This window comes from Schistocerca serialis, chromosome 2 (genome assembly GCF_023864345.2).
Source record: "Schistocerca serialis cubense isolate TAMUIC-IGC-003099 chromosome 2, iqSchSeri2.2, whole genome shotgun sequence".
NCBI lineage: Eukaryota > Metazoa > Arthropoda > Insecta > Orthoptera > Acrididae > Schistocerca > Schistocerca serialis.
Genome location: NC_064639.1, coordinates 359,340,102 through 359,361,644, shown reverse-complemented (window position 1 = coordinate 359,361,644; position 21,543 = coordinate 359,340,102). Strand labels below are relative to the sequence as shown.

General features: G+C 38.2%; 1 protein-coding gene across 4 annotated transcripts in view; it reads right to left on the bottom strand.

Annotated features, from left to right (window-relative positions):
* LOC126457173 (tRNA (adenine(58)-N(1))-methyltransferase non-catalytic subunit TRM6) overlaps positions 1-18,712 on the bottom strand; it is a 43,235-nt gene extending 24,523 nt beyond the window's left edge. The window contains exons 1-3 of one of the 4 annotated variants that reach the window (XM_050093256.1): positions 18,393-18,712; positions 7,423-7,570; positions 7,225-7,298 (exon numbers count right to left, since the gene is read on the bottom strand). In XM_050093256.1, coding sequence (XP_049949213.1) covers positions 7,225-7,249 — 25 coding nt within the window. In that variant the 5' untranslated portion in view covers positions 7,250-7,298; positions 7,423-7,570; positions 18,393-18,712. The remainder of the gene's footprint in view (positions 1-7,224; positions 7,299-7,422; positions 7,571-18,392) is intronic. The other 3 variants (XM_050093258.1, XM_050093257.1, XM_050093259.1) reach the window with 3 other exon arrangements.
* Positions 18,713-21,543: the final 2,831 nt, after the last annotated feature.

The following is a 21,543-nucleotide window of genomic DNA, read 5'->3' as shown; positions in this document are numbered from 1 at the left end:
TGTGTCTGCATTGTGTGACATTTACTGTTAGACCACAAGCAGATAAAGCATTGCTACACTTTTAGCAGAAGCAACACTTCCTACAGACATTTCCACAGCCTACAGTGCTACAAGATTGTGCAGATGGCTGGATATAGGGGCAAGTGTTCAATTGGTGCCTTAATTCAATGATACAGACTTGGACTCTGCTTTGGCCACATTTTGTGTCTAAGACTTTACCAATGCACATCTTATAGGTTCAGCCAATAGATAGGTCAGTCATGTTTCAAGCTGGTATTTGTAAGGATGTTGAGCTCTTCTTGTTGCTGTTGAGGGGTAATTTGAGGGATGTGCAGGTTTGGATAGGATCCACCAACCTGTTGTCCAGCCCTACAATTAACATTTCTGAAATGAGCTCATCCTGAAAGACTTTAACCATCCAATGTGGTACACTGTAACAAAGTTAGGCCATTAACTCATAACTAATTGAAAGTGGAGGCACACATAACAGCATGAAATGCAGCCTGACACATAGCAACAATAGTATAGATACTATAGTTTTGCATTTATCGATTTACACATGTTTTATATAACTTGTGGACAACAAGAAAGACTAGTATCACAAGTATTATATGGAGGAACCTGTGACAGTAAAAGTTTGGCCACAATACTTCATAAATTCCAGTTGAAAGATGCTGGACTGATAGAATTTAGCACAAGTTACAGATCAGTTATACATTTCAGTTTGCAGCAGTACGGGCTATCCTGTATATCATGCATTGAGTTGAATTATTCTTGGATGCTGACTATGAGGACTTGACATCTTTCCATTGTGTTCTGAACTTTAAGTGAAGCTACTTGATTTCAGTAAATCATTGTGGTTTTCCTGAACTTAGTTGAAAATAGGATAGAGCTGAACATTAACTTAGGAGCTGTATGTTGAGTATAGGAACATTACTGGCCTGCTCCACACAATGTAACTTGGAGAAACAGTAACATTTAAAAATGTAAATACAATCTTCTTGAGTATTATTAACTGGTTTTCTGCAAATGGACTTTCAATAGACTTATTTAACATAATACAGTCTGCAAATTGGTATGGCACAAGGCCTGGCCACATCATTACAAACAGCGCCTCAAACAAAAGCTATTATTGGAACAGAATATTGTAAATTATTAGGTGTCTATATTTATATGAGTCTGAATTGAAAGTCTGGTGTTATGGATCATCTAAAAATCTACGCCCTGCAGCTTCTGCATTACGGATAACAGCAGACTTTGGGGATTAAGATGTTAAAAAGTTGACTTATTTTTCTTATTTTCATTCACTTCACTGTATTTGTTGTGCAGATATGTGTAATAAGGTTAACATGTGGTGTCCACTCTGGAACCCTTTTTAGGCAGCTAGTTAAACAGCCGGACGTTCTGACAGCATCCTCGCAGTATATTTACTTCATCATGACATCGGTTGTCGACAACCAATCTCAGTTAAAAATGAACAGTAGCATTCACAAATATAATGCTAGGAGGAGGAATGAATTGCAGCATCCATCCGTAGTGTGGCACAGAAAGGAGTGAAGTATTCACTCATAAAAATCGTTGACCTTTCACCACAATGAGGTGAAACTCTAATAGATAATATCTGCTTGACAACTCCTTCCACTATGTTGTCATGACCAAGGAATAGTGTATCTGTATGTCATATTATAAGGAGAAAAGATTCCAATGAAAGCTTCTCAGTGGCACACTAGTCTGCTCAACTTAGCTCTAGAAGTGCAGGCCTGTGTACTCTGAGAGGCGACAGGTTGGTGGGAAAGATATTTGGAAAAGATAATGTGTTTGGATAAAGGTGTTCATTGCATTATCACTTGAAGGTCAGAAGGCTGAGAAGGTGAAAAATGAGGCTAACAGGCTTGTCTATTAGAGAGAATGTTCCAGCAGGCCAGAAAGACAATAAAGAGCATCGTGTGCAATCATAACTGAGTGGGAAAGACCCTCAATAAGTGTATAAAAGGGCAGCTATTGGCAGTATCAAATCAGAGAATGTGAGAATATCAATGAAATATTCAAGCAGTAACCAGTCAGTGAAGCAAAGGCAGAAGCCAGCAACACTGGCAGACAGCAGCAGCTACTGAAGAAACAGCAGTACTTCACCCACAGACAGACAGTATTACTCTTGGTGGCACAACTACAACTTACAGACAAGTAGCAAGCTTACGAGTGTCTAATTTATGTTCCAATGAGTAGTACTGCACAGTCTGACTTTGTCTCAAATAGCAGTGTTGTGGATCTTATTTGCTAGTCATAACAAGTAGCTGAATAGTACTTGTCTCCTGTGAAGTATGCTAAGGAACCAGTGGTATAATGATTAGGCCAAGTGACCACTGACTTAGTGGTTAGGTCAAGCAGCCGTTGATTCAGTAGATGACAGAACAAGTGGCAACAATTGGACTTGTCTCTGAGTTCGGCACCCAAGGTAGTCCGTTTAATATTGGTTAGAAGCTAGTGGCTCTTGCCCCTCAATAGTGGAAAGCGTATGTGTAATAGGATGGAATCAATGTGAAAGAGGTTCCATGAAAGAGGTTCCAATTGATGTTAGTTGATCTGCTGATCAAACCTTGCATATAAATATGTCTAACGGTTAATAAACTTGTTTACAGAGTTTACATCAACTTGCTACTTTGGCAGATCACCATGCTCACCAAAGATCCTACTCTGCTTCTCAGCACCCACCCTAAACAATGAAAGAGGTTCTATTCCATCTCAATTCCATTACAAAGGTTAGAAGACAGCACAAAAGAACAATATTGTCATCAATGTCCAGAAAGCACCATGCAAACCACACCAACCTGATATTGGTAGCTAGGACCTGTACCAAGATGTGACAACAAACAAGAGTTCCTGAAAGTATAATACGTATAATACAGAACTACAGACAGGGAAGGTGGGTGGGGGAAGTGAAAGGGAGAGGGGGGATGGGGCGTAAAGCTAAATATAAATCACCAAATGTAAAAAACAATAAAGGTAAGTTAAGATTAATGTAAAAGGCAGTTATGTAAATGGCCAGCTTGTTGCCATATTTTTCACTAACAAAAATGTATTATAACTCTAAAGCAACTGAATCATTACACATCATAGAAAGAGATCACAATAATGATCATAGAAAGAGATCACAATAATGATCGAACACACAAATAATTCACTGTTGTTGTTGTTGTTGTTGTTGTTGTTGTGGTCTTCAGTCCTGAGACTGGTTTGATGCAGCTCTCCATGCTACTCTATCCTGTGCAAGCTTTTTCATCTCCCAGTACCTACTGCAACCTACATCCTTCTGAATCTGCTTAGTGTATTCATCTCTTGGTCTCCCTCTACGATTTTTACCCTCCACGCTGCCCTCCAATACTAAATTGGTGACCCTTTGATGCCTCAGAACATGTCCTACCAACCGATCCCTTCTTCTGGTCAAGTTGTGCCACAAACTTCTCTTCTCCCCAATCCTATTCAATACTTCCTCATTAGTTATGTGATCTACCCATCTAATCTTCAGCATTCTTCTGTAGCACCACATTTCGAAAGCTTCTATTCTCTTCTTATCCAAACTATTTATCGTCCATGTTTCACTTCCATACATGGTTACACTCCATACGAATACTTTCAGAAATGACTTCCTGACACTTAAATCAATACTGGATGTTAACAAATTTCTCTTCTTCAGAAACGCTTTCCTTGACATTGCCAGCCTACATTTTATATCCTCTCTACTTCGACCATCATCAGTTATTTTGCTCCCCAAATAGCAAAACTCCTTTACTACTTTAAGTGCCTCATTTCCTAATCTAATTCCCTCAGCATCACCCGACTTAATTAGAATACATTCCATTATCCTTGTTTTGCTTTTGTTGATGTTCATCTTATATCCTCCTTTCAAGACACTGTCCATTCCATTCAACTGCTCTTCCAAGTCCTTTGCTGTCTCTGACAGAATTACAATGTCATCGGCGAACCTCAAAGTTTTTATTTCTTCTCCATGAATTTTAATACCTACTCCGAATTTTTCTTTTGTTTCCTTTACTGCTTGCTCAATATACAGATTGAACAACATCGGGGAGAGGCTACAACCCTGTCTCACTCCCTTCCCAACCACTGCTTCCCTTTCATATCCCTCGACTCTTATAACTGCCATCTGGTTTCTGTACAACTTGTAAATAGCCTTTCGCTCCCTGTATTTTACCCCTGCCACCTTTAGAATTTGAAAGAGAGTATTCCAGTCAACATTGTCAAAAGCTTTCTCTAAGTCTACAAATGCTAGAAACGTAGGTTTGCCTTTCCTTAATCTTTCTTCTAAGATAAGTCGTAAGGTCAGTATTGCCTCACGAGTTCCAGTGTTTCTACGGAATCCAAACTAATCTTCCCCGAGGTTGGCTTCTACTAGTTTTTCCATTCGTCTGTAAAGAATTCGTGTTAGTATTTTGCAGCTGTGACTTATTAAACTGATAGTTCCGTAATTTTCACATCTGTCAACACCTGCTTTCTTTGGGATTGGAATTATTATATTCTTCTTGAAGTCTGAGGGTATTTCACCTGTCTCATAGATGTTGCTCACCAGATGATAGAGTTTTGTCAGGACTGGCTCTCCCAAGGCCGTCAGTAGTTGTAATGGGATGTTGTCTACTCCCGGGGCCTTGTTTCGACTCAGGTCTTTCAGTGCTCTGTCAAACTCTTCACGCAGTATCATATCTCCCATTTCATCTTCATCTACATCCTCTTCCATTTCCATAATACTGTCCTCAAGTACATCGCCCTTGTATAGACCCTCTATATACTCCTTCCACCTTTCTGCTTTCCCTTCTTTGCTTAGAACTGGGTTTCCATCTGAGCTCTTGATATTCATGCAAGTCGTTCTCCTATCTCCAAAAGTCTCTTTAATTTTCCTGTAGGCGGTATCTATCTTACCCCTAGTGAGATAGGCCTCTACATCCTTACATTTGTCCTCTAGCCATCCCAGCTTTGCCATTTTGCACTTCCTGTCGATCTCATTTTTGAGACGTTTGTATTCCTTTTTGCCTGCTTCACTTACTGCATTTTTATATTTTCTCCTTTCATCAATTAAATTCAATATTTCTTCTGTTACCCAAGGATTTCTACTAGCCCTCGTCTTTTTACCTACTTGATCCTCTGCTGCCTTCACTACTTCATCCCTCAAAGCTACCCATTCTTCTTCTACTGTATTTCTTTCCCCCATTCCTGTCAATTGCTCCCTTATGCTCTCCCTGAATCTCTGTACAACCTCTGGTTCTTTTAGTTTATCCAGGTCCCATCTCCTTAAATTCCCACCTTCTTGCAGTTTCTTCAGTTTTAATCTACAGGTCATAACCAATAGATTGTGGTCAGAGTCCACATCTGCCCCTGGAAATGTCTTACAATTTAAAACCTGGTTCCTAAATCTCTGTCTTACCATTATATAATCTATCTGATACCTTTTAGTATCTCCAGAGTTCTTCCATGTATACAACTTTCTTTCATGATTCTTAAACCAAGTGTTAGTTACGATTATGTTGTGCTCTGTGCAAAATTCTACCAGGCGGCTTCCTCTTTCATTTCTTAGCCCCAATCCATATTCACCTACTATGTTTCCTTCTCTCCCTTTTCCTACTCTCGAATTCCAGTCACCCATGACTATTAAATTTTCGTCTCCCTTCACAATCTGAATAATTTCTTTTATTTCATCATACATTTCTTCAATTTCTTCGTCATCTGCAGAGCTAGTTGGCATATAAACTTGTACTACTGTAATCGGTGTGGGCTTCGTATCTATCTTGGCCACAATAATGCGTTCACTATGCTGTTTGTAGTAGCTTACCCACATTCCTATTTTCCTATTCATTATTAAACCTACTCCTGCATTACCCCTATTTCATTTTGTGTTTATAACCCTGTAGTCACCTGACCAGTAGTCTTGTTCCTCCTGCCATCGAACTTCACTAATTCCCACTATATCTAACTTCAACCTATCCATTTCCCTTTTTAAATTTTCTAACCTACCTGCCCGATTAAGGGATCTGACATTCCACACTCCGATCCGTAGAATGCCAGTTTTCTTTCTCCTGATTACGACATCCTCTTGAGTAGTCCCCGCCCGGAGATCCGAATGAGGGACTATTTTACCTCCGGAATATTTTACCCAAGAGGACGCCATCATCATGTAATCATACAGTAAAGCTGCATGCCCTCGGGAAAAATTACGGCCGTAGTTTCCCCTTGCTTTCAGCCGTTCGCAGTACCAGCACAGCAAGGCCGTTTTGGTTATTGTTACAAGGCCAGATCAGTCAATCATCCAGACTGTTGCCCTTGCAACTACTGAAAAGGCTGCTGCCCCTCTTCAGGAACCACATGTTTGTCTGGCCTCTCAACAGATACCCCTCCGTTGTGGTTGCACCTACGGTACGGCTATCTGTATCGCTGAGGCACGCAAGCCTCCCCACCAACGGCAAGGTCCATGGTTCATGGGGGGGAATAATTCACTAATCCCTTGAAATTCAAAGATCCACAGCTAATTACAGTAACCACACACTGTTCCAGCAGCTTCCTTGAAAGTCACCAAATGGTTGGCCCATCCCAATGTTTGAAACATTATCACTAGTAGTACAGACCAGGTTGTTAATCGCAATAATACTTCACTTTGTACTGTGGCTCTTTTGTACCTCATTATTTGTCTTCAATAAGAAGGGAAGTGTTTTAGTTAGTGCCATGTTGCACAATGAGCATTCGAGCACTGCCGGAACACGACTACTTTTGCTTATCACAATCCATTTTCTTTCTTTCAGTCCACTAAATTCAATGAGCCAATCTCCCAGGGGCCTCTTGATTGTCATTATGGGAAGAGTATAGTGCAGGCAAAAATGATACTTAGGTTAATATGTGACAGTTTACAATTTTCGAGTTGCCTTAAACTTGGGTTATCTGTACAATTCACAGAGCAATTCATTCACTCTATGGTAAGTAACTTGCATAACAAAATATGGCAGATCTTTTAAAAATGATAGCCAATTGTTTTGCAGGTTTCCTTGAGCATGATAACAAATATTTCATGAAGTTCCTGTCTCAGTTTTGTACAATCTGAAATCAGCCTCCTGAAGTTAAGTCTCCTTGATACTTATTTCTTCCATTTAAACCCTACTTTTTCCGTGCAGATTCATCTAAATAAGTCCCTGTTAGTAAAAGTGTACACATAACTGTCCTACTTACCATCAGAAGCCTCATCCACTTCCATAATGGCAGGGACAACTGTCTACTTTTCTAGTAGCACTTCACTAAAATCACTGTAAATTATGAAACCAATATAAATGCACACAAATACGAATAATAATATTGCAGACACTAATATTTGCACAAAAAGAAAAAAAATAATTTAACTTAATTTATAAGCAACAAGGGTACACTCACTACAACAACATGCAAGAGAGATTTCAGCCAACCTTCCAGCCAAGATGTTGACAATCATCAGGATAAATTCAACATATGGCTAACTTCAGTTCAGAAGAAGCTGCCAGATTTCTTGAAAACTAGTAACCAGAGAATGTTCACATCAAATCTAAAAAAATAATAATAATAATAATAAAAATAAAAATTAGTTCAATGAATATTAAAGAAGTACATAGTAAGAGTCAACAAATGTACGAGAACTGTTCAAAAAGTATCTAACTTTTATTTATAAAATCAATCTTTATTCAGATACAATTGTTTGACACTAGTCAGCTTCAAGCTAGTCCCATTAAGCTTCTACAAGCTCTCCAAATGCTGCTGCCACTGCTACAAGCATTACTGGGAAGCCTCTTTTGGTGTGGCATGGTCCTGCTCCATCAAATTTTGCATGTCTTCCATGTTCTGAAATCTGGTCCCATTCTGTCTTTTCGGTTTAGGGAAAAGTGAGAAATCACTTGGTCTAGTTCAGGAGGACAGGGAGACTGACAAATCACAGCCATGTTGTATTTGGCCAGAAAAACTCTGAATAATTGAAAACAGAGTGGATGGCTTATCATGCTGAAGGTGACGACTGCCTGCTGCCCTCAAGTCCAACTGATTGCATCTCACTGCTTCACAAAGATGACACAGTACATCCTGCTAGAACTCCTTATTGATGTTAGTACCTTCTGAGGTGTACTTGTGATAGACCACACAACTGGAGTCAAAAAAGACAGTCAACAGAACTTTCATGTTGCTACAGACCAGCCTCGCTTTTTCGGGTCTTGGGGATGGCTGATGCTTCAATTGTAACAAATGGAATTTTGGTTCTGGGTCATTCCAATAAACCCAGGACTCACGACCAGTCATCACTGTGTTAAAAAAGTTGGTATTAGTGTTCAGAGTACCCAGCATGTCCTGTGCTATCTGCAAATGACATTTCTTCTGCTAGGTTGTTAGCAACTTTGACACAAATTTTGCTGAGATCCTCCTGAAGTGCAAATGTTCCATTAAAACACAATGAAAGGGTCCAATATCAATTTTAACCTTGTCTTCAAGTTCTCCGAATGTGATACATCTCTCCTGCACACCACAGTCCTTACGTGAGCAATAACAACTTCATTTGCAGAGGTTCAGGGCCTACCTGAATGTGCTTCACTCTTCACTGATGAGTGGCCATCTTTGAAGCAGTTGCACCATTCCTTTATCCATGTTGTATCAATTGCTTTATGCCCAAACACTTGTCGAATCTTGTGGATTGTCTCAACTTGAGAATCGCCGAATTTAAAACCAAATTTGTCACAATAATGTTGCTCCAGTTTTTCTGTAATTTTGCCCACAACACAAAATCCAGTGACTACTGCTTACACACTTTCACTTGTTAATGATGAGCCAGTAATTGGTTGTTTACACACATAAAAAAAAAAATCCCTCAGGTATGTACCCTGCTTATGCCTCCAAACATGGAGAAAGCATGCATGCCCCGATACAACTGCTTGTTTTGACAATAAAAATAAGACTGGATACTTTTGAACAGCCCTCGTATTAAAACATACGTGTACACAAGCCAGAGATATGATTTTTCAAGTGTTTTTACAAATAAATAAGATGGTTCCATAAAAACTACAATTTGTGGTATGCGGTAAACTAATGACCTTGCAAACAGTAATGTGTGTAAATATTATATTGAATTGTGACATGTAACCTATTATTGATTGTTGTAATAACTAACTGTAACAGTAAGATTCATATGCATAACATTTGCTTGCCACCATATTGATATGTCCATGCAAAAAATTGTAAATAATTCAATTTTTTTAAAAGAATTACTTCAGCTTTTGGAGCTGTAGATTTATTACAAAAGGTAACTACATAAGGATATAATCTTCCTTTTTTTTTTCTCCTTTGAGTTACTCGCAGACTGTGGGGACACTGCTAAATACAGGGCTATTACAAATGATTGAAGCGATTTCATAAATTCACTGTAGCTCCATTCATTGACATATGGTCACGAAACACTACAGATACGTAGAAAAACTCATAAAGTTTTGTTCGGCTGAAGCCGCACTTCAGGTTTCTGCCGCCAGAGCGCTCAAGAGCGCAGTGAGACAAAATGGCGACAGGAGCCGAGAAAGCGTATGTTGTGCTTGAAATGCACTCACATCAGTCAGTCATAACTGTGCAACGACACTTCAGGACGAAGTTCAACAAAGATCCACCAACTGCTAACTCCATTCGGAGATGGTATGCGCAGTTTAAAGCTTCTGGATGCCTCTGTAAGGGGAAATCAACGGGTCGGCCTGCAGTGAGCGAAGAAACGGTTGAACACGTGCGGGCAAGTTTCACGCGTAGCCCGCGGAAATCGACGAATAAAGCAAGCAGGGAGCTAAACGTACCACAGCCGACAGTTTGAAAAATCTTACAGAAAAGGCTAAAGCAGAAGCCTTACCATTTACAATTGCTACAAGCCCTGACACCCGATGACAAAGTCAAACGCTTTGAATTTTCAGCGCGGTTGCAACAGCTCATGGAAGAGGAAGCGTTCAGTGCGAAACTTGTTTTCAGTGATGAAGCAACATTTTTTCTTAATGGTGAAGTGAACAGACACAATGTGCGAATCTGGGCGGTAGAGAATCCTCACGCATTCGTGCAGCAAATTCGCAATTCACCAAAAGTTAACGTGTTTTGTGCAATCTCACGGTTTAAAGTTTACGGCCCCTTTTTCTTCTGCGAAAAAAACGTTACAGGACACGTGTATCTGGACATGCTGGAAAATTGGTTCATGCCACAACTGGACACCGACAGTGCCGACTTCATCCTTCAACAGGATGGTGCTCCACCACACTTCCATCATGATGTTCAGCATTTCTTAAACAGGAGATTGGAAAACCAATGGATCGGTCGTGGTGGAGATCATGATCAGCAATTCATGTCTTGGCCTCCACGCTCTCCCGACTTAACCCCATGCGATTTCTTTCTGTGGGGTTATGTGAAAGATTCAGTGTTTAAACTTCCTCTACCAAGAAACGTGCCAGAAATGCGAGCTCGCATCAACGATGCTTTCGAACTCATTGATGGGGACATGCTGCGCCGAGTGTGGGAGGAACTTGATTATCGGCTTGATGTCTGCCGAATCACTAAAGGGGCACATATCGAACATTTGTGAATGCCTAAAAAAACTTTTTGAGTTTTTGTATGTGTGTGCAAAGCATTGTGAAAATATCTCAAATAATAAAGTTATTGTAGAGCTGTGAAATCGCTTCAATCATTTGTAATAACCCTGTATAGATCTATATTGATGGACTTGGGTTTGGTCAAAATCTCCATGGAAACCAAATTTACTATAAGAAACAACAAATAATCATGGAGATGGTTAGTTATAATTTCCTCTTGTTGATGTTTTTAGTCCAAACACTTAATTCAAGCAACTCTCAGTATTAGTCTATTCTGTAAAAGTTTTGCCACCTCTAATACCACAATCAACATCCCACTTTACCTCTTATCTGTAATCATGCCAAACCAAAAAACAAATGTTTTCAAAAAAATAGTTTAACACTTAAAATTTATATTCAGTGTCAACAAATTTCCACTTTTCAAAAACACCTGTCTTTCTATTACCAGTCTGCATTTTATACTCTGTTTACTTCTGATATTAACAGTTTCTTGCTGCCCAAATATAAATTATTTTAATACCTTATTTCCTAACCTAATTCCCCTAGCACCATCTAATTTAATTCAACTACACTTTGTTACTTTTGGTTTTAGTTTTGCTGTTTTTTTTCTTATAACCTCATTTCAAGACACTATCAATTGCATTCAATTGTTCTTCCAAGTTCTTTGCTGCTTACAACAGAATTACAATGTCATAAGCAAATCTTAAGGCTCCTAATCACACACCAAATGACCAGTTGAGAAACTGGACTTTCTTATTTATTCTCCTTGAACTTTAATTCCAGTCCCAAGTTTGATTTACCGCTTGTTCTATGTCCAGATCGAATAATATGGGGGATAAACTGCAACATTGTCTCATTCCCTGTTAAACTGCTGTTTCTCTTCCATGTCGTTTGACTCATATAACTGCAGTCTGGTTTCTGTGCAAGTGGTAGATAGCGTGATAACTTCAGAATTTCAAAGAGCTACTTCAGTTAACATTTACAAAAGGTTTTTCTAAACCAGGAAATGATATCCATGTGGGTTTGCTTTTCTTCAACCTATGTTTAAGATAAATCATAACGCCAGTATTGCTTACAATTTAATGAATGTTTTTATTCACAATTTGTCAGTGGAAATTTATGAAATCAAAAAGCTCTTCTTCAGGGAAAATAAGATCAAAAAGTCAAATTCAGTCAAAATAAGGAATAATACGATCACCAACAACTTGAATCTGACAGTGGCAATGTGTGCTGTTAATAAGTGTATGTATGGAGCCCACTGTCTCCAGAGAGCATTCTTAATCTCTTATACACTTCATAAACAGAGAGAAAGGCCATGCAGTCATTGATTGAGAGCTACACATAAGATCTAGAGAGGATCAATTCCTGGAAACTTCCTTGACTGTTCTGCTCAATATACTGAGTTATTCCAAGTTTTGACCAAATATATTTGTGGAAGGTATTATCATCTCAGAAGTCAAGCAATATGGGACGAACCTCCCCAAAGAGTGTAAAAATTACAAGACTTGATGATTATCACTGAGCAATTCTTCTATGCCTAAGTATCAACTAAAGATTAATGCAACCAAATATTTTTAACATACTGGGACAGAATGTACCCCAAGAGATAAATATAATTGCTACGTAACTTGCATAGAGACAACAAATCAAAAAAACGTGCAATACTGAAACACCCAGAGCAGGCAATATTAATTGGAGACAACTTTAACCTACCAAGTATAAACTGGGATGTGTATGGACTAACTGTAGGTGGTATTGACAGACAGTCTTCTGAAGTAGTTTTGTACACATTTCCTGTAAACTATGTTTAGCAGCTAGTTCAACAGTGCACATGCAAAGGAAATATTTTAGACCTTGCAGTAAAAACAGGCTTGGCCTTAACAAGAGCCTCAATACAGATGGAAATTAGCGATCACGATATCATAGTAACAACGGTTACTAAAGTTAGCAAACCCATCCGGAAGGCTAGGGAAGTATTTTTCCTAAAAGAACAGATAAGCAGTTGTCAGCATCCCACTTAGACAATGAACGGACATCATTTAGTTCCAGTACAACAGACAAGGAGGAATTATGGGCAAAGTTAAAAACTGATAGTAAATCACACTCTGGAGTAGTATCTGCAAAGTATGTGGATTAAGTATGGAAAAGACCCATCATGATAGAGCAAAAAAATTTGAAATATGCTGAGGAAGCAGAGACTTGTTCCACTCTCATTTCAAAAAAGAACGTGTCAATGTCGACAGGCAAAAGTCAGTAAAAATTTGTGCAACTGTAGAAAGATCAATGTGCAAAGCATATAAAAATTTACAGTGTCATACCACAAACAGTTTTACCGAGAACTCGAGAAAATTATGGTTCTACATAAAAGCACTAAGCAGCTCGAAGGCTTCTACCCAGTCACTTGCTTACCAGTATTGTGTAGCAACAGAAGCAGCAAAAGGAAAGCTGAAGTTTTAAAGTACATATTTAAGAAATCATTCACACAGGAGGATCACACAAACATACCTTATTTGAACATCGCACAAGCTCCCATACGGAGAATGTAGTAATAGACAGCCCTGGCATGAAGAAGCAACTGAAAGAGTTGAAAACAAATGAGTCACCAAGTCTTGAAGGAATTCGAATTCAGTTTTACAAAGAGTACTCTACGGCATTGCCTCTCACTTAGCTTGCATTTATTAGCAATTTCTCACCCTGCTCAAAGTCCCAACAGACTGGAAAGTTATACGAAGGGTAAAAGAACAGACCCACAAAATTACAGGCCAACATCTTTAACATTGGTTTCCCACAGAATTTTTGAACATATTCTGAGTCCAAATAGAATAAATTGCCTTGAGATGGAAAAGCTTCTGTCCACAAATCAGGATGGATTTAGCATCACTTGTGCGAAACTCAGTTTGCCTTTTTATCACGATATCCTGTAAACCATGGATGAAAGGCAACACGGAGATTCCATATTTCTTGATTTTCGAAAAGCTTTTGAAGTGATACCCAGCTGCAGACTGTTAACAAACATTCAAGCGTACGGAATAGGTTCACAGATATGCAAGTGGTTCAAAGACTTCTTGTGTAATAGAACCCAGTTTGTTGTCCTCTATGTCATCAATGTCAGGCCGAAACTGGTAGCATATAAGAAGTTCATAAAATAAATTTCTACTATACATACAGCTGTTGGTAAATTATTGCATCAAGAAAATCTATGGCAAGTGTTCATCAGAAGCAAGGATACAATCAGAAGTGCTCCTGGTACATGGGATTGAACCGCTCTTTATTCTCCATGTACATAAATGATCTGAGGGATACAGTGAGCAGCAATCTGTGGCTGTTTGCTGATGATGGTGTGGTATATGGGAAGGTGCCAGAGCTGGGTGACTTTAAGAGGATACAAGATGTCTTAGACAAAATTTCTAGTTGGTGTGACATATGGCAGCTTGCTCTGAATGTACAACAATGTAAGATAATGCAGATGGGTGCAGAAAAAAGTCTCATAATGTTAGAATATAGTGTTAGTATTGTGCCGCTTGACACAGTCCAGCCAATTAAATGTCCATGCATAACATCGCAAAGCAATCTGAAATGGAATAAGCATGTGAGTACGGTAGCAGGAACATGAATTGTTGACTTCTGTTTGTTGGGGAAGTTTAGCAAAGTGTATTTTATCCATAAAGGAGACAGGGTATAGAACACTACTGCAACCCATTCTCGAGTACTGCTTGAGTGTTTGGAATCACCATCAGGTCATATTACAGGAAGACAATGAATCAACTCAGAGGTGGGCAATTGATTTGTTACCAGTAGGTTTTATCAAAATGCTAGTATTACGGAGGTGCTCCAGAAACTCAAATGGGAGTCCCTGACAGGAAGACGATGTTCTTTTCGAGAAACACTAGTGAGAAAATTTATGGTTCTACTGCCACCAATATACATTTCGCATAAGGATTCCAAAGATCAGATAACTTGGGGCAAATATGAAGGCATATAGATTGTCTTTTTTCCTTCATTCTATTATCTTTGTGAACTCAAACCTACAAGCTCTTAGAAATTAATGACAGTGAGATCATCTTTTACAATTCAGTGCCATTACGGCTAAATTTGTAAAGAAACCTACAAATTAAGAACTACATTTCACACTGTCTGCAGAAACATGATATCTGTCTGTGATGATCTGTTCTAAATGTCAGTGATTATAAGACTATACTTAGGACTAAAAATAATGGACAGGTTCTATTGTTATACAATGAAACCTAACAATCCATCTTTTATCAACCCATACAGGCAGAGGGTATCACACTACAAAGGTAGTTTCCACAGTGGTGCCACAAAGTTAGGTCGGATGAGATACATGGTGTACATAACAGACTATATTATGCTTTTGCCATGCGTTATTCAAATGGTCCTATCCATCCGCCATACCTATGGTATGATGCAATGGTACACACACAATGGGACTACATGCTGCTTCCATATGACATCAGGCAAATAAATCATAAATAAATATTCATCTGTCAACTACACATTTAAGATGGTTCAAATGGCTCTTAGCACTATGGGACTTAACATCTGAGGTCATCAGTCCCCTAGACTTGAACTGCTTAAACTTAACTAATGTAAGAACATCACACACATCCATGCCGAGGCAGGATTCGAACCTGCGACCATAGCAGCTGCACGGTTCCGGACTGAAGCGCCTAGAACCGCTCGGCCACAGCGGTCGGCTGCGCAGTTAAGAGGACACACAGTTTCACTCAGTCAGTGCCTCCAGTCTCAAAGTGTCGCAGTATATGCACACGTGTATCAACAGACAGCGCCAAGACTTACATGCTGTCACTGCCAGCAGAGCGAGATTGGACATGCTGGATTCAGGAATAGATGAGTGCTCATAGTTAGTGAACTTGGCAAACTTTTTACACCTCATAATCTTACTGAAGTTATTTATCTGTAGTTTTCAGTAAATTATTGTTAATTGTATCTTAATGTGTGCTACCTTAAATTACTGTTAATACTGAGTTTTCTCTGTGATGAAGCTATTTAGTTGCTACAAGTTGCCACTTCAGTATAGCATCTACTTTCTGTGGTATGATGTAAACTGATTATATGTGATATCTTTACTGCTATAAGACACCAGAAAGTATGACTCAAAAGGAAACAAAATTTTAGAATGGTTGACTCTCTCCAAATTCTATTAAAAAGGAATTATTTGTAGATTGCAACAAACCTGCTCAAGGACAATTATTCCAAGAGACTTATAAAGGAAAATATTTGCAACAGCTGCCATACTAAAAGGGCACAATCAAGACCCATTCAGTGAACAACTGCTTCAAATATGTGACAAACTCTGAAGCAGCAGTAGATAAAATTAATGAAGAAGCTCATGGAACATGGAACAGCCAAACCAACTTTCTCTACCAAAGCACACAAAAAATTCCTCGCAAGGTAATTTATTTAAGAAGGGAAGCATAGGACAAAAGACGGAAAAATTTCTACTCATGTAGGTCAGTTGGTAAAAGTCTTCTCGTTCTGTACTACTGATCAGTTTCAACTAGAGGTCATTGACAAGTGCAGACACACACTTAAATATACATTTAAAAGTACAGTTCTAATGTAACATAACATTTCAAACGTTCATCCACAGATGGGTGTGATAGAGACATGAATACAGTAGCTATTTACATGGGCAATAATGCAGCATACAAACCTGCGAATCACTGTATTTTATTTAAAAAAAAAAAAACCTACAGCATTACAAAAGAAAACTATCCTTAGATGACTAACAACAAATCTGTTTTGGAACCAAAGAGTCAGTATGGGATCCCAAAGGCACATTCGTTCAATATGTAGACAAAAGATCACCTTTTATATGAAAGGATTAAAGGTTTTACCTATGCCAATAACTGTGTTGCCCAAAACAAAACAAAAAAACTGAGACTGTAACGGAGGGCTGTCAACAGTTCAGAAACAATATCAAAGCAAGGAGCTCGAGTTACACCCGCTGAAAACCCAAACATATGTTTCATAATGAAGGAACAACACTAGAGCAATGCTCAACTCCAAAATGTATAAGGGTTACATTGAAGTGCACCTTGTTTGTGAAGAAGCCCTGTGTGAACTCCAAGCCGAATGCAAAAAAAAAAAAAAGTGGAAAGGGATCGGACTAACTCGGAAAGCGCAAACAAAGCGTGCAACTTTTGCACTTACTTTGGGCTATGCTACAGCTGACAAAGCATGTCATGTACAGCACAGGACAATCAATGAGACATGCAACATTACAGATTGTCTATGGTCTGCTCTTGCCATTCTGATGTCGCAAGCAAAAAGAATAATCTTTAAAAATGGGGTTTCAGTTTGGAGACTGTCTTGAGAATAGGGGCCAAGTTTCACATAGTTGCTTCTGTGAGTACTTGTGCACCATAAAATTCTTAACAAAAGATGCCATTTGTGCTCTTGTTGTATTCATGTTGTGGCCTGAAACTGTCAAACATTTTTACTCTTCTTCTTTTTTTCTACATCTATGTTCTATGTTGTTTGCTTCTGACATGAATAAAAATAATTCAGAGAATATTTTCTCTACAACCCCCCCCCCCCCCCACCCATGTAGATTGTCTGACATGGTGAGGCTGGCTGTCAGCCCAATATCTTGAACCAGTTTTCCTGGAGACAAACAGAAACTTCCATATATTCTTAAAGCCAGATGCCACACGCACGCACACACAAACACGCCACTATTTAATACAAGGTAGAAGGGTATACAATGATGGATTTCTCTGGGTCTGTTCACAACACTCTCATTGAGTTTCAAATAAGTTACTACATCCAATCCCATATGACTCAGGTCCTACACAACAAATTTAACGTACCTGAAATTCGCACTAAAACAGAGAAACTGTAATACCATGAAGACTGAGATATTAGTAAACATAGCTTGCCACCATATTTAACACATGGGATTCTTTAACAAAATTTCACTTTTCAAGACAGCCTTATACATAAAATTCACACAAATGTGCCATTATTTTGTTTACTAGAAAAACATTATGTAACTATTAATATTTTTGCACAAACTGGTGCTTGAATAATTTGTGGTAAAAACAGGTATCAATATCCAGAGTGAATTTTCACTCTGCTGTGGAGTGCTTTTTGATTTAAAGTTTCTGAAAGTTACTTATCTATTTCCAAAGAGTTGTGTTCCATCACTCTTTTTAACAGACTGTTTTTGGGCCAACTAGAAGGGCTAAAATTCACAAGAAGTGGAATGCAAATGAAACTAATATTAGGGGCAACACTTTTCACTTTCTGTTTCAATACATACATGGCACAAAATTAATGTGGTATGGTCATGTTCATTCTGTTGATACCAAAATTTCAATTTTGGACGCCGCCATATATCATCTGACGATTTCCCTCCAGCTAGTACCACATAGCTATACATCATGTATGTATTAAAAGTTGAGATTTGGCTGCTTCAATAAAGTACGAGACAGACCAAACACGGCAAGATTCAACTTTTGAAATTTAATGATTTCTGACTAAATCGCGACTACTAAGATCAAGGAACTTTCCACTACCAAAATGCGATTCAAATATTACTTTCCCATTACAACGGTCATTACGTTCAGCATTGCAATATTATATGTTTCTGTCCTCTATATTGAGTTTGCACTATAACTGAGGATAAAAGGGAGTCGGGATGATTGTCTTGAAATATTTCAATGCTTTTTTTTACCCTTACTACGAAAAAAAAGGCATAATATAGAATTGTACAGTCTCCCAAGTAATCGTTACCTCGCTATGTAGGAACGACGACTCCCTCATTAATCTAATGCATCATGTTCAAATCTGTAGCATGTCCAACCAGGCTCTAGGCCGGTCTGACAATATTTCTGAAATTTGTATCTATGCTGATTGTAAACAAGCTACATAAAAAAAAATTAAATATCACTTTCTTGCTGCCAGTTTTTTTACTGATATTAGGCTGAAACCATAATATATATATGCCCATTTCCGATTCATAATTCTGATCTCACATAAAGTGTGAAAGATCTTAATTCATACTACAATAGCGGACACAGACAAACGACACACGTGCTGCATATATACATCAACATAACATATCAACAATCCAAAGATAACTCCTGATACTGTGTACTAAGCAGTTAGTTGGAAAAAGAGATGCATTATTTACAACAAACTTTCCTCCTTAATGAAGTCAGTTGTAAATAATACATCTCTTTTTTTTTCAGCCAAATGCTTAGTACAAAGTATCAATACTAGGAATAAGAACAATATACATAAATATTTAAAATCATTTACTCTTGCCCAGAAAGGAGTCCAGTATTCGGCAACGCATATTTTCAATAAGTTACCAACAATCATTAAGAGTTTAGTTTCAGACAAGGCACAATTTGAACATAATTTAAAAGAATTTTTGGTGGCCAACTCCTTCTATTCCATCCATGAGTTTCTCAACAAGTGCAGTAGACCATTTTAATGAAAATTTATTATAATTTAATTTTTGACAATACTTGGTTTTAACAGCCAAGTAACTACCTACTGTGTGAATGATGGGTGTATGGAAAGCAGATGTAAATAGTGGAAGTTTAATTTTAAATCTTGTACATAATCTGACTGTTCTTAACTGAGGATCACTTAAATAAATAACTTACTTTAATTTTTGACAATACTTGGTTGTAACAGCCAAGAAACTAGCAAATGTCTGAATAATGGCTTAAATGAAAGCAGATATAAGTATTAAACCTGTAAATATTAGAAGTTTAAATTTAATTCATGTACATAATTTTACTGTTTATTGACTGAGGATCATTAAAATTAATGAAACTCAAGTTTTTCTAATTACATTTTTGTAATGTGTTTATCTGACATGTTCCACACCCAGGAGGATTCCCTCTTTTATGGGTCTATGGAATGAATAATTAATCTAATCTAATCTAATCTGACGGGGTAATAGGGACTTGAGTCTATAGAGCGATGGCACTGCAGCAGTGCCACCTAGGTTCCTAGGTGGCACTGACACGCAACTGCGGCCGACAAGCGAGCCACTTTGTGAAAAGGAGACCTTTTACTTACAGTATTATAAATTTTTACTGCTTTAATCACGAATGTAGCAGAAAATAAAACTATTAAACAAGAAAGCCAAACATACAGCATTGATTTAAATTAATTTCTTCATATTTAATAAGGGATGACAGTCATCCTTATGCCACTGACTGATGATTAATAGCAACAGCATAATTACGATGTGAACAGCAAAATACTAAGAAACGTCACAAACAAAGGAATTAGGTAAAGTAAATTTTCACTGTATAAACGTCAATATCTATTGACTGTTTGTAATAGAGAAACAGTAATGTCTTGTGCCTCAGCTGTACTTGGTTTCTAGAAATGGTGCACTATTTTCCTCCTCTTCTTTGTAGAGAACAACCATCTCTGAGGCTGTATATTTTGTTCCCTTCTTGATGAAGCAGTGCAGGGACCAGTTCCTTTATGATCATTACTGGAGTCAACAGCAGCTAATGTAGCTTTCAAGCTTGACAGCTGGCGTTTTAAAACTTCCAGTTGCCCTGGAGAAGATATTGTGTCAATTACTTCAGCAAATTTTCTCCTTCTCCTGAGTTAAATCTGAAGATTCAATATTTCCAATGCAGAGTTCGACTAATATAATTTCTTTTTCACTTATTACTGATTCCCCTTCTTCATAAATATGTAATGTATCTTCGTCATCTTTAACATCACGAAAATTACTGACGTTCACTGAACTGGATAACTTTATATAGGCAGACAGATTGAATATGTTTACACATGTTCCATCTTATACTCGAATCTACGCATGAGAATATATACTGATGTATGCAGGCCTGACAGTCAATACAAATCAATTTACAGCTGTAGTCTTGCACATTTTGCTGTACAAAACAAGTGATGTCCACTTCAGAAGTAGATGGTACAAGCCTGCCTTTTCCTTCTTCAACTATGCGTTCCTGAACCACCTTAGAACTTAAGTCATGCTTTGAGCGAATACCCTGGAGTTCGTTTATCAGTTTTCCCTTGGTCATAATTATGAGCCTGTCATGTAATTTGTCCCTGACGAAGCTCATTAATGCATGAATGGATCTGTCAACAAGTCATTTCACATGTTTACCAAGCAAATATATGTATTTTATTGTTTGATGCGTCCTTTCAATATGCGTGCTTGTATTTATACCACTGTTGGCTCTGCAAAAATATGCCCAGCACCTGGTGCTTTTAGCATAATGTTCTTGGAGGTAGAACCCAAACTCAGCTGTTACAGGATCTGAAACCATGTGCTCCAGAGCTAAAGGAAATGCTTGCTCAAATGTTATGACGTCTCTTTCCTGCATTAAACTCCTCACTAGCTTATAAGTTTTAACCTATCCTTCCTTTGATTTGATTTTAATACATATATTTTTCCTCCATGCCCTGTCAGTATGCCACGAGCAATAAAGTCTTCTCACAGGTTCTTCCGTTTGTGAAAGCCAAGCATTGTAAAAAGACTCAGCTAAATCTGACATGAACACTTGAGGATGTACTTTTCCTACTTTAGTCTTTATTTAATTAAAAATAATGACAGCACATCTTGATCAGACCTGTTTGAGATAAGAAAAGCACAAGGAAAACCTTGTCTCAAGTCGTCAAGCACAAGAAGTGTAATTAACTCGAAACCATAACCGTTAGGTCCATGAGTTCCATCGAGGCAAATACAGTCACTGCCATGCTTCTTCAGAATTTCAGATTGAGCATTGTTCATAATGATGAGGACAATGTCTTGACTTCTCAGGAGAGGATGACTTTGGCTGCTTGTATCCTGTAGTTTGTAGAATAAAACACAGGGATTATCGCTAGCATTGATTTCGTTTACCCACGCTTCTACGCTGATGCCATCGTCTTTCTGTCTCAT